Raw genomic sequence first — 13,289 nt, 5'->3', positions numbered from 1 at the left:
GGGGGCACCTGCTCCAGCCTGGGAGTAGCGCTGGGCCTCCAGGGCTGATAGGAAGGCCTGTCCTCCCTGAACCCCCCTCTAAAGCCCTTCCAGACAGCGGCCCCCAGCAGCTCCTGCGGGAACGAACTCCCCTGCCTGTGAGAAGCTAAGGCAAGTCCTGTTCCGCCCGGCCAGGGCTGCCCAGGGCCAGGTACCACCACGGAGCACCCAAGCCGGAGGTGGAGATGCTCCCCTGCACGTGGGATGGGGAGGCAGCTGCTCCAGCCTGGAGGCAGCCCCGAGGCTTCAAGGCCACCCTCCACTAATACCCCTTTAAGGCCATCCCGGCTGGTGGCTGCCACCCTTATCTGAGGGGTAGCGAACGGTGGAATAACATGCATCACAGAATTCTCCTGGGCATCTTCGCCCTGATCACTTCGTTAGTATCTCCGAGGCACCCAATGTCCTGCTCTTCCTGGTTCAATTAAAAATTAAAGAATTTAAATTGGATTTGGAGGTATCTACTCCCAACCCTGGGCTAGTGTCTCAGCCTGGCCTACCTCACTGGGCTGTGGGAGAAGAGCAACGTCCATGGCCAAGTTAAGCTTCTTGGAGAAGATCGGGCAGTGCGGACTGGGAGCCTGGGCTGCCTCACCCCTCTCCCACACGTGAAGTGGCTGGCAACGGGCCCTCTGGGGAGCTCCGGTGAGGAGGGAAGCATGGAAGCTGCTCCACTCCAGACTGCCACGGTGGGCGGGAGATGGGCGTTGTGGTCCAGGTACAAAGCCGCAAATGGTCCTCCGGCGCTTCTCTCCCTGGATGCAGGAGCTCCTTTACCGGCCACCTCTCCGGGATCCTGCTGGGGCTGACTCTATCCAGCACCCAGCTGCTCAGCAACATCACCTGACGGATGCGCCCCCCTCCCGGCACTGGGGTGGAAGCAGCAGAAACAGAAGACCAGTCCCCTCTCCTCCCCCAGCCCCCAAAATACATCCTCTTCCACGTGGCTCTGCATCACAGTGGCGTCTGTGGGCGGGGAGGAGCCAGCCCAGCCCACCTCTGGCAACAGTGCTCCAGCACCTCCCCAGGAGCCAGAACCTGAAGTGGCCCAGCCGTGGCCCCCAAAGCAAATGCTGAATGTGGGGTGTGTGTGTGTGGAGGGGATTGGGGCCCTGGTAGTGGAGCAGGCCCTGCAGCCACTGCTGAAGGAAGGGCGCGATCCCTCCTGGATGGGTTATGCTGGTTCAGCCTCCAGGGCTCCCCACCCCGGCAGAGGCCAAGCCTGCTCTGTCAGCCCAAGCAACCCTGCACCCCAGGGCAAGGAGGACCCCAGGCCCCTGGGGCAGCACTGCCAGGTGACACTGGGGCTCCTTGGAAGGACCGTGGGTCTTTGGGGGACAGCAGAAGGCACCTTCCGCATCTTGTTTCAAGCAAGCATTGCTGTAAGCCCCAATCTCATTAGGCTAGTCATCCCGTGCCATCTGCATGCAGCTCACAGGTTCTTAAGCCTTTAAGCCCGCAGCACAGACTCGGCTGGTCAACAGGTGCCCACTCAGGCTAAGCATTGCCAGCTGAGGGGGGGTGGGACCCAGACGTTTCAGCACCTCAGGTTGCCTTCCACGTGGAACCTAGAGATGGAATGGCCATCCTGGGTGTATTCCCTCGAGAACATTGCACACCCCACCCATCTCCAGGGATCACTTGGGGGGGGTTGTCTATGGGGGGGGGCACTGCTCCAGGCCACCTGTTGGAAAACCATGGGACACCGCTGTTTTTGCAGTCACAAAGAACTCAGCACCAACGTGGCTGTTAAATACTTTTTTCCAGATAGATATTTATAGACATTTTGAGTGCAACACATTGTGTGTTATATATTTTGTGAGCATATAGATATAGCTTTAAAAATGTAATCCATATTTTTCTTGAAAATATAAACTCCAGTCTTCTTCAAGGGAGCAGGGGAAAGGATCAGGGTTACGAAAACTAGCGTGGGGAACCCGGACGGGTGGAGAGTGTTCCTCCCAAAGAGCCCCAAGATGGAACGCTGCAAACGAACGAGGACATGCAAGGCCCAGAGCGACCACACAACTAGAGACACAAAACCGGGACCGTCTGTTTACCAAAGCGGCGGTGCTTCTGCTCGGTCGCCCAGTTCCTAAGGCTAAGCAAGCACCTTTGCTTCCAGTTCTGAGTTTCTGCTCTCAGTCAAGCAGAGGTTAATTCAGCCCAGTCGGATTTTCTGAAAGCCCCGAAGAACAAACGTGACGGGGCTCGCTTTTGAAAGCTGGGCAGCACAAAATGTCGTTTCTGAACACTTAACTCAGCAGGCACTGATTGACAAGGGGGTCAGGGTGGAAGACTTTGGAGGGCAGCTCGGCCCTGGCTCTTGTCTGGTGGGGGACAGGGAAATGGGGGGGGGGAGTGGCACCTCGGAACAGATCCCGGGAGGGAGGTCCCCCCACAGGAAGCCCAGGTCCGTTCCCCACGGCTTCTGGCCAGGAGCAGGCGGCAGATGAGTGCGTCCACGCAGGAGGACGCTCCCAAATTTGGACCTCAACGCACAGAAAAGGCTCCAAACCATCTTGTGCACAACCAGCTCAGCCAGGTGGGCCAGGAGACCCTCCCCTGGTGTTGCCTTCGAAGAGGAGACTGGGGAGGGAGGGCAGCCCGCGGTGCTACGGTGTTGGGGGGGTGCAACTCCTGGTTCCTTCTCTTTATGGCTTCTGCAGGGTGTCCTAGCGGATGGGGCACATGCCACCTCCCACCAAGACTCACTAGGTGACATGTCCCTGGCCCCCCTGCTCCCCCATTTAGTGCAATGAAGTTGTGAGAGCAACGAGGGGACGGGCAGCCGAGGGGTCTCTAGCACTGTCTCCCGGCTAACCTCCTCGTGGCCAGACGCTGCCCGGTGGACCTAAGGGGGGCGATGGAAAAGTGGCACCAGAACACACCAAGACCAGGCTGGGCACTGCCCGTCCCTTGGTGGCCTAGGGGCAGTAACAGCAAGTGATGCTGGGAGACTGGGGGCAGGGGAAGAGGAAGCACAGGCGAGGCGAAGGGGTCCGAGCTGGAGCAGACTGGCTTCCAGGGCCTCTCAGCAGGCTCTGCGGTTGGGGGGGCTGCATCGGACTCTGGCCTCCCCACTCCCCGCAGTGGGAACCCCTCCGATGCTCCACAGGGTTTCTTCAACCTCTGCTGCCACCCCACCTGCCCACAAGACCCGCCGCACGTCCCTTCGGTCTCTTCCAAGGCGGGGGCCCCGTTCCTGGGGACGGAGGCCCTGTTGTGCACCCTTGGGGCAGGTCAAGGGTCTCCGCCGACTCCGGATGCCGGCGCTAGGAGAAAGGGTTGGTGGGAGGGTGCTTTGCTAGGGCGAAGGGGGGCGAAGGTGCGGCGGCCATCGGGTTCTGCGGGAGAGACAGAAAGACACCCAAGTACAGGGGGGGGGGAGCAGAAAGACGCGCCACACGCTTCAGCTCAGGGCGAGATGCTAAGAGACAACCAGAATCCTTTCTGCCACTTCAGGAATGAGCCCTTATTTACCCAAACCGTGAGGGAGGGATAAGGCCGCCTTACCATGAAAGGATTGGTGGAATAGCCGGTGGGGGGCCCAAGCGGCCTTGGTCCGTCTCTGGCTGCAGGAAATCCACCGAAGGATGACCCTGAAGAAGCCAACAAGGGGAGTCAGTGGGGGAGGGGCCAGGCCCACAGCCCTTCCTCCCTCCAGGGGCCCCAACCAGCCAGGAGGGAGGTTAGCGTTCACCCTGGAGTCTCCCCAGATTCAAAGTCTTTCTGAATGCGTATGAGGCTTCTTCTAGTTCAGACAGCCCAGGAACCAGCGTTCAACTTGGAGAAACTGCGCCCAAATTCTACAGGCCGACGGCAAAGTCGTATTTGGCCCTTGAACCCAGAACTGCGTTTTCAAAGGAGCCCTGGTTATCCACGAGGCAGGCGACTAGCAGGCCGTTTTCCCACCATGCTCCACTTTGCGCTGAAAGCAGCACTGGGTGCACGGGCTTGCCGATGCAGCAAACGCCTGAAAAATCTGGATCCTGTGACTGACGTGAGTCGCACGAATGAAGGAACTTTGCGGAAGTCGTCTGCTGCAGGGACTACCCATGGGGGAGAGGAGGGGAGACAGGCTGGAAAACCGCCTGGCCCTTTCCAGGCCCGCAGAGGAGCTGCTTCGCTGACAGCTCCAAACCCCTGGAATGGCCTCCCTCTGAAACGGGACCGGCCCTGTCCGTCACGGCCCCCCGGAAACCAGCGGCAACCGGGCTATTCCAAAAGGCTGTGGGAGGCAGGGCCACACAGCGAGGCAAATTTTAACTTTATCTCGCCACGGGTGCTGGTTTTTATAACGGTTAGGACCTGCAAGAGCAGTGGCTGCGTGTACATTTAACAAACGTGCACGGGCTTTTTAAGGCTTCTCTGCCTTGAAGGAGGAGAGGTGACGGGCCGGTTGCTGACTTCTGATCACAACACCCCCTGAGACTCCCTCTTACCGCCGTTGTGCTGTTGACCCACAACTCCTTGTGTGGGGAAGAACAGCGGCTCCTGCTGCAGCGGGGAGGCAAAAGCGCCGGAGAGCGGGGAGGCCGAGAAGCTGCCGGGAGACCCAACCAGGAAGGTGCCTGCCAAGAGGGGTCCAAACTGAGGAACGACGGGGGCCCCTTCTCTACCCATCCCTCTGAGGCTTGCTCCCCAGCCGGGGCTTCTCCAGGGAGCCACCCCGGCGTTCACCTCAGGGCTGGGCCCAGCACCCTCGTGCCCCCCGCTGCACTGCCAACGCAGCTCCTTAGGCTGCCTTGTGGGACGGCTGGCCAAGCGCCGCCTCGGGCAGGCACTCACAAAGCCTGCAGCCTGAACCAACCAAGGCCAGAGGAAGGGGGCTCCATCGGGGTGCCTTCTGTTCAAAGTCGTGGCTTACCTGGGGCCAGGCCGTTGGTCTGGAAGGGGTTGGTGGACGGAAGTGCGGGCTGGGTGACCGCTGGGGTAGCAAAGGGGTTGGTGCAAGGTGGAACTGCAGGCGAGGAGAGAGAGGATGAAGGGCCTCTGGCGCCCAAAGGTGCCCAGGGTCTGCCCCGCCTGAACCACCCAGGAAAGCTACTTACCCCCGAAAGCCGCAGCAGGGCTGGTGGGGGGCAGAATGGGGGGCTGGCTGAAGGCCCCGAAGATGCTGCCAAAGGAAACAGCAGGTCAGCTCAAGGGCGGCCGCGATTTGGCGAGGAGGACTGAGGCTGCGGTTCCCCACGGCCTCGGGGGCGAGGGGTAGCCGAGGGCGGGGACCTCGCGGGCACAAGGGGAGCTACCTGCTTGGGATCCCTCCCACGCGGAAGGCTCCGCCCAGGCTCGGAATGCCCACGCCGGGCTGGCTGGCAGGGGAGGTGGGGAAGGCTCCCACATGGGCACCACCTGCAGGGGAAGAAGGAAGCGCAGGAGGCCTGTTCAGTGCCAAGGGCGGCAGCCAAGGCCTCCCAGAAGTCATTTAGCTAGACAGCCTGCTTGCTACGAACCCACTGAAGAACCAAAGCAGGCCCCAAAATTCTCAGTTTTGGGACAACCGCTTTCAAAGTTGCTTGGCAGAGAGCCCCCCGTTTCCTCTCCTTCACAGGGTGCCCCCCACAACCCAAGAGGAGCCGTTTGTGCCAGAAATGCTGTTCTTCTGACTCCCCCGCAAGGCAGCTGAGAAACCACCTGTCCAGCTGACGCGCCTCGGAGGCTCCCGGGGATGGCCAAAACGGCAGAGTCCCCACAACCTGAACCTCGGTTCTACCCGGAAGCATTAAGGATCCAAGCTGCATCCCAGCGACATCGGAGGATCCTTCCCAAGGCTGGGAGGGGGCATTTGAGGTTACCTGCAGTGACCGGCGGACTCTGGAAAGGGCTCTGGCTGGGGGCTAACGGGTCCCCGAAAGCTGATGCTGTGGGGCTCCCTCCGAAGGCATCGAAGCTAGGAAAGGCTGTGCGGGCCGGCACCTGGCCTGAGAACACAAGCAGGGTGGGGGGACACAAAAGCATCACTCCAGCTCAGAGGAACACAGGCTCCTCTCAAGGCATTACAGTGCCCACTGTTTTAAGACTTCCCCGCTCCTACCACTATCCAGCACAGACTTTGCCCTTTGGGATAGTGGGGCAGGGACTTGAGCAACCATTTGAGCCCCAAAATCAGGACAGTTTGTGCAAATCCAGTCCCTTTGCCGCAGCCTACAACCGAGCCGCATTTAATGCCGATTCACCCAGTCCGCACTGCGATCCTTTCTGATTGCCCTACAAACTGCTCTCCGCAGCGAGCTCAGCCACCTTGCTGAGAACCCCCAATTCCAGACTGTTTATGAGACGCTTGCCAGCCTGGTGCTCTATGGTCTCTCAATGCTCAGAGTGCCTCTCCCTCTTGAAATTGCCCGTTTCTCACTCCCGACGGCCCCTGCTCCGCACTCAAAGACGGAAAGGCTCGCTGACACTCAACCAGGAAGACCCGTTTGCACCACCGTGAGATACCGCCAGGCGCCCAGCAAGACAGAGTGGGACTCACCTCCGAAGGCAGGGAAGGCAGGCCCAGGCGGGGGTGCCGCAAAGGGGTCGCCCCCAATGTCCGCTAGGAGGTCTGTGCTGGACTTTTTGGCTGGCTGAGCGGCCTGTGGTGGGGCTTTCTCCAAGGCCTGCAAGAAAAGGGGTCACCTGGGAAGCAGGAATCAAGCCCCACAGGAGCAGGTACCCTGCCCTACCACAGTTTCTCAACCCTGGCAACTTCAAGGTGTGTGGACTTCAACTCCCAGAATTCTGAAGTCCACAAATCTTAAAGCTGCCCAGGTTGAGGAACACTGCATTACGGACTCCACAAAGCAAGTTGCTTCCAGCTGTGGGACGATGCAGGGATGGGTTCTAGTGGCTGGGGGGGGGGGTGTTCTTCGAAAACTTTGTTATACCCACCGCCCCCAAGGCGCTAGGAACATGGCCCCTGCCAGGACCCTTTGGCTGAACTGGCCCCCCAACGTATTGAGTGAACTCAGCCCTCAGGAAAGAGGGATCTGCATGAGATGACCCAGAGAGAACAAGAATGGAGGAGGACCTTGGCACCCCACCTGAGCCCTCTTCTTAGCCAGGAGCTCTAACCTGGGGGGCCTTGGCTGCTGACTCCCCCAGCAATGTCTTGGCCTCCGCAGGGGAGCTCTGGACACTTGAGGAGGCTAAGCTTTTGGCTTGGTCCGGTGACACATACCTGCAAGGAAAATGGGGGGAAGGTGTCTCATACTGGCGGCTGCAACCTCTCCCCACTTCCTTTTCCTTTCCTCTTTATCAATTTATTCCATGGGGGGAGAAGCTTCTGCCTGCATATTGCCATTCAGTTCTCTGACACTGTGCCTGATTTGTGACAATTAAATTCCTGAACTCTTGGAGAAAAGACAAGATGGAGATTTAACATTTTTGCTGGGAAATCAGAAATTTCACAACTCAGTCCTTTCAGAATTCCTTGGTGGATGTCATCCAGACCCAGCAATTCAGCCCTGGTGTTTCTCAAGATGTCCAGGAATATTTTTTCTTGTTACAAGTCAGTGAGTCCAGATGGTATCCACCTGAGAATTCCTACAAAGGGGAAATTGCTGACCTCCTTTAGCAAAAATATAGAGGACTGGAGGACTGAAGGAAACAGAGTGGACGACTAAAAGGAAACAGGGTGACACCAGTTTTTAAGTAGAAGCTCACAGAAGTTCTTGGACATTAGAGGTGGGTCTGCTTAGTTCTGGGACAGCTGGTAGCAAAGACAGCCAAAACCAATAGCGAAGCACACAGAAGAGTAAGGGAAGGGAAGTCAGCCGGGATTCCACAAAGGCCAATCCTGCCCCACCAACCTTCTCGAGTTGTTTAAGCGGAAGACAGGCATATCCAGGATCTTAGTCTTCAAGACTCAATCTTATCTCCAGATTATGGGCAGCCTGTACAAGCCCCAGGAGTTTTCATAAGAATGCATTCAAGTCTCAGGCAACTGGCTTTGCGGTGAGGACAGCTGAGCTGCATCCTACTGTTTCTTACTGGACTTTGTGCTAACGTTTTAACAAATAACCTCTTTGGTTAACCTTTCTGCATGTCAGCTGGCTAGTAGAAATCAACATGGACTACCAACCCACCTACTCTTGTGGCCCTGGGATGAAAAAACAAGAGAGCAGAGTGCTTGTTTTGAATCCCCACCGTTGTCTAAAACCCAAGCTTTATCAAAGTTTGCTCTGCTGGAACATAACCAAATAAAACACTTCAGTGGAATGTCTGAATTGATCTGTTTTGTTCTGAGTGAGCCCCACCCATTTTCAGCTTCACGCAAACCCCCATGACACACGCCAGTCAGGACAGTATACTCTGCAGGCAGAACCCAGGGCCCCAGAACAAGCCTCACTCTCGTGTCGTGCCCCCGCCGCCCCCACTCTCATTCTCACCATCTTTTCTTCTCATATTTCTCCTGCAGAAACTCCTTCACTCTCTGAGGGTCCTGAGAATCCGGCAGCAGGGATGACCGTGAGTCAAAAGAACCCAACCAGATCTTCCGACAGGCCTGGGATGGGGATCCGAATGAGAGGAGAAAGCTATGGATTAGGACTCTATGATTCCTTCGGAAGCAAATTCATTTAAAAGGTTATACAGGAAGTCCTCACTTAACAACCATTCATTTAGTGATGATTCAGACTTACAACGGTGCTGGAAAAACCAACTCATGACTGTCGCAGCATCCTGTGGTCACAATTGCCATTTTCGACCTTCCCAGCCGGTTTCCGGCAAGGAAAATCAATGGGGAACTGTGTGATTCACTTAATGACCACACTGATTTGCTTAACGACCTCCACAAAAAGGTTATAAAATCAGGCTGGATTCACTTAACTGCTTTGCTTAGCAACCAAAACACCAGTCCCAATTGTGGTTGTTAAGTGAGGACTACCTGTAACTGAGAAGCATAACCCCATATGGGACAGAGCCTCCCTTCCTGTTACAACAGAGAGCTGGTCTGTTTTGCTAGACTGCTTTTTAAAATGTAAATATTTTCTACATTTTATACGCACACGTGCAGTTTGCACGCCCTTGCACCTTTGGAAAAACGGTGCGGAATCGAAGCCTGCCCCTTCAGCGGCATCTTCAAACGCGAGCAGCCGAGACCCTCAGGTGGCCTCACTCACCTCGTTCCCACGGGACTGGAGAAACTGCACCTCGCCCTCCGTGAAGGTTGTCATGGAGATGGACTTCACCCGGTGGGGGGGGTTCAGGCCACGGCTACATGGGGCGGAGGGAAGAGAAAAGCATTCGCAAGTCAGAGGCTCTGGCCAGAGCTGCACGTTCCTTGGGAGAGAGGACGGGGCCTGGTTAGGGGACGAATCCTGGGCCAGGGAGCCAGGCAGCCGGCAAGAGGGGAGCTGGGTGGATGACCATCAACCACACAGCCAGGACTCAGCACCTGCCCGCCATTTTGTGCCCACAGACCCAGGTCTCAGCAGAACAGCGCCAAGCAGTGTCCAGCTCCTGCCCGCAGGCGCTTCCCGGCTCAGTCATTTCCTGGTTTCCACCCTTCTGAACTGCTGGTTCTCCTCTGGCCCGTGGCGGTTAATTATTAAAAGGACCAGCAACGAGGTCCTCAGAGCATCCTGCAAGGAGGGGAAGGAGGGGACCGACAGGGAGCGATCCTCTCTGGCAGCTCTGAGACCCAGCTTAAAGTTGCTGGGGAACACGCGGGCAGGAGGGCAGGGCAGACCAGCCTCCTAAATCTTTCTGCAACTCCTTTCAACGACTCAGACACATTTCGCAGCCGATCTTCATGACAGAAAATGAGATATGGGTTTCGCTTGGCTGAAATCCATCATCGCCATCCACGCTCCGAGGACACAAAGCTCCTATTTTTAAGCGTCCCATGTCCCTCGGAGATGCCCTGTCAAATTAGGCCCGTCCCTTTCCCCTAAAACAGTCTTCCAAAGGTGACTCTTCATGTCTTATGGTAGAGACGGGTGCGTTGCAGCCCACCTTCAGCCGGCACTAAGCTTTCCTGGGTGCTTAACAAGCCCGCACCTGTTGTTCTTCCCCCAAGTTCCAGCCTGCTCACCTCCATGGCATCTTCCCCAGACTGCCGAGGGCCCCCTTCGTAAGGCTCGCATGGCGCGATCAGCCAACAGTCCTTTCCAGTGCTGGCTGCCCACTCTTTGCCCCCCCCCATGGCCCCACCTTTATTTTTCACCAACAAGTTAAGACACCCCGTTTGAACAGGCTGTGAGACCTTGCCGGTTCTTCCCGGCAGGCATTTATTTTATTTTACCTTACTGTTACCTGCCCACAGTAGATTAGGACTGGGGAAGGATATAAACACTGGAGATAAACTGACAAACTCAGGTGCAATTGACCGTTGGGAAGGATTTCCGGGAGCTGTTCACAAGCAGAACCGCCTTTGGGTCGGGAAAGGCTGCCAGGAGGGCACAGGCGATGGCTGCCCCGACTGCTGCAGACTCCCCTCCCTCCGTGCTCCAGGAACAGATTAAGAAGGGCGGGGCCGGACTCTGGGGAGCCTCCCTCCTGGCCTCTGAGCTGCAAGGAGCTGCTCCTCGCATCCTCTTCCTCCAGGCAAACTGAAGGAAACCAACGGCCCAGGAAAAAAATGCCTCGCTGCCACTTCCTGGATTCCCCACTTCGGCGCTCGGAAGGGTGGCATCCCCGCGGGCGGGCGGGCCGGCCAGAGGGCTCAGAGCCCAGAACACACACGGCGAGGCTTGCCAGGACCGCCCCCCCGCTTCCTTCCGAGCTGCTTGGCCTGGCAGAGGGTCTTCCGAAGCCCCCGGCCTCTTTCCACCGGCCTGGCAGGTGCGCTGCTGCCGCCCCACAGCCGAGCGCCCAGACCAGCCGGTTCGGGCCTGCCCGCGGCTTCCTCCAGCCGGGGCGTGCGTGCGGGAGCGGGAGCGGGAGCTCCCCTTTGCCCTGGTCTTCGCCCCCAAGCGCGGCTGCTGGGGAGCATCCGCCCTCCCCAAGGCCAAGGCCCGCGCAGCAGCGCCCAATCCAGGGCGGAGGGCGGGCCACGGGGCAGGCGCTGGGCAGGGCGGGGCACCGGGAGGGGGGAGGCGCTGCTCCGCCCGAGGCGGCCCGCGGCCAGGTCCGGAGGGGACGCCCGGGGCGGCCCGCCAACCCGGAGACCCCGCCGCGGGGAGGGGAGGGGAGGGGAGGGGAGGAGGGCAGGGCAGGGCAGGGCCGGGCCGGGCCGGGCCGGGCCCCCGGCCGCCCCCCACTCACAGCGCGCCCGAGCAGGTGGTGCAGACGAAGCTGCCGATGGTGATGTCCACGTAGGTGACGCCGCGCTGGCCGCACTCGAAGCACAGGCGGCTGGCCGGCTCCGCGCTGACCAGCTCCCGCACCCGGCGGGACCACACCTCGGACTCCGAGTCCCGCGGGGAGCCCGGCTTCCTCGGCCCGGACCCGCTCGCCGCCCCCGCCGCCGCCCCCGCCATCCGGGCACCCCGGAGCCCCTCGCTGGCTCCCTGCTCCTGCTCGCTCGCGGGCTGCCGCTGCCGCCGCGCATGCGCCAGAGCCGCCCCCCTCGGACGGCGCATGCCCCGCTCGACTCGCGCTCACCGTTAGACCCCCCCGGAAGAACGGCGGGGGGTCGTTCGGAGCGCGCCTGCGCAGGAGGACAGCATTCGGCGGGCTGGGCGCCGTCTCGCTCCGCAACCGGGCAGAGAGTGGTGCCCTTGGAGCGCATGCGCACGCCCCTTTGCGGGGCTCGGCCTTGCTTCCGCACGACTGTGCGCCTCCCTGGAACACGGGTCTAGTCGCTCTGCCCCTTTGGGGGCTGACTTCGAAGGCGGGAATGCAAAACAGGATCGAGGCCAGGGTTTCTCAACCTCGGCAAGTTTAAGATGGGTGGACTTCAACTCCCAGAATTTCTCAGCCAGCGTTGCTAGCTGGGGAATTCTGGGAGTTGAAGTCCACCCATCTTCACGTGGTCACGTTTGAGAAACACTGATAGGGGCCTTCTCCAAATCAACCCTCAGCGTCCTCGCCTCCACACAGTCCAGCAATTGGGTAACTTCATAAGCACCTCGCACGTCTGAACGCAAAAGCGCTCCTCAAAGGCCTCCAGGAGCAGCGGGTCGATCCTGCCTGCACCCTCAAAAGCGCAGGATGCTTTCTGCAAAGGGGCCCCTGCCATCAGCCTCCCTCCTCCTACTCCCAGAGATAGCGGTCATTTTGCCTGCAAGCAGACTGGGAAACCTGCGCTGGAAGGACAGTGACCCTTTCTCCTGTTTCTCAAGAGCCTCGTGATGCAGGGCTAATATTTGGGAAGCCAGGTGTACCCTGGAGCGGTGGAAAGATGGGCTTCTTCAGTGTTTTGAACAGTTTGTTTATTTATTTATGTGTCCTATTTCTCCACTGCCCAACTTATGTATACAACATAAACAACTAAAAACAAATCTGGGAAACGCATGTTGGCGCTTTGAGGTGCTCCCCTTGGTTAAAATGCAGAGGCCACGCTGCTTGTGGGGTTTGGATAACCCAGGAGATGTCCGCGGGGAGGGACTGGATTGCGATTCATTTCACACGTTGGCTGCAGATAAACCTTCCGGCCCTCAAACTCATGGGAATTCACAGCTGTAGCAGCAAGCGAGGGAGGTGTCAGGCCACCCTGGTCGCTCCAGATAATGCTGGTGTCACCTTAGCAGTGTGTTCCAGCATGCTCCTGTCATGCATTTCCCAGATTTGTTTTTAGTTGTTTGTGTATTAATTTATTCGGATTTTTGTGGCCCCCCAGAAGGGCAGTAGGCAGGAGGTGTTTTCTGAGTCTGGTGCACATGAAACCCCTTTCTGAAGTTCTCCCATCTGGCTGGCTTGCATCTGTGGAGAGACTTTTCCACAGACTTCATTTATTTCCCCTATATTTTGGAGGTGGCTACATTAATCTCTTGCCACAAAGCGGACAAAAAACCATATCTAACGAATTGGCCAGGACTTAGATCTTGGAGACTGCTACGTTACAGGTATATAGAGCCATGTTGGAAAAGAGGGATTGTACACTGACTTCAGGAGGAAGTAAAGCACAATTATTACATTAATAGTGTCCACAGAGCTAAAGCAGACGCCTTGCACGGGTGAGCTAAATGCAGCCAGTAAGCCAGTTTCTCAAACTTGTCCACTTAAGATGGGTGGACTTCAACTCCCAGAATTCCCCAGCCAGCCACCTGCCAGCCAAAGTGGACAAGGTTGAGAAACTCTGCAGTAAGCCAAGTAATATTACAGGCAGAGTGTGGGATGCAGTCCCAGGATGTCCCTCAAAAGCTAAGAATTACCTGGGCCCG

At 58.0% G+C, this 13,289-nt stretch overlaps 1 protein-coding gene across 1 annotated transcript; it reads right to left on the bottom strand.

Annotated features, from left to right (window-relative positions):
* Window positions 1-1,823: 1,823 nt before the first annotated feature.
* On the bottom strand, window positions 1,824-11,471 carry AGFG2 (ArfGAP with FG repeats 2). Its single transcript, XM_063301761.1, has 12 exons — window positions 11,230-11,471; window positions 9,144-9,237; window positions 8,412-8,527; window positions 7,096-7,201; window positions 6,515-6,641; window positions 5,838-5,963; window positions 5,292-5,394; window positions 5,094-5,158; window positions 4,910-5,002; window positions 4,485-4,613; window positions 3,556-3,641; window positions 1,824-3,386 (listed from the first exon to the last, which is right to left on the bottom strand). Exons 1-12 carry the CDS (start codon window positions 11,442-11,444, stop codon window positions 3,315-3,317), a joined length of 1,332 nt encoding a protein of 443 aa, XP_063157831.1. The 5' UTR covers window positions 11,445-11,471; the 3' UTR covers window positions 1,824-3,314.
* Window positions 11,472-13,289: the final 1,818 nt, after the last annotated feature.

This window comes from Candoia aspera, chromosome 4 (assembly GCF_035149785.1).
Source record: "Candoia aspera isolate rCanAsp1 chromosome 4, rCanAsp1.hap2, whole genome shotgun sequence".
NCBI classification, from domain to species: Eukaryota; Metazoa; Chordata; class Lepidosauria; order Squamata; family Boidae; genus Candoia; species Candoia aspera.
This window is presented reverse-complemented; position numbering and strand designations above follow the sequence as displayed.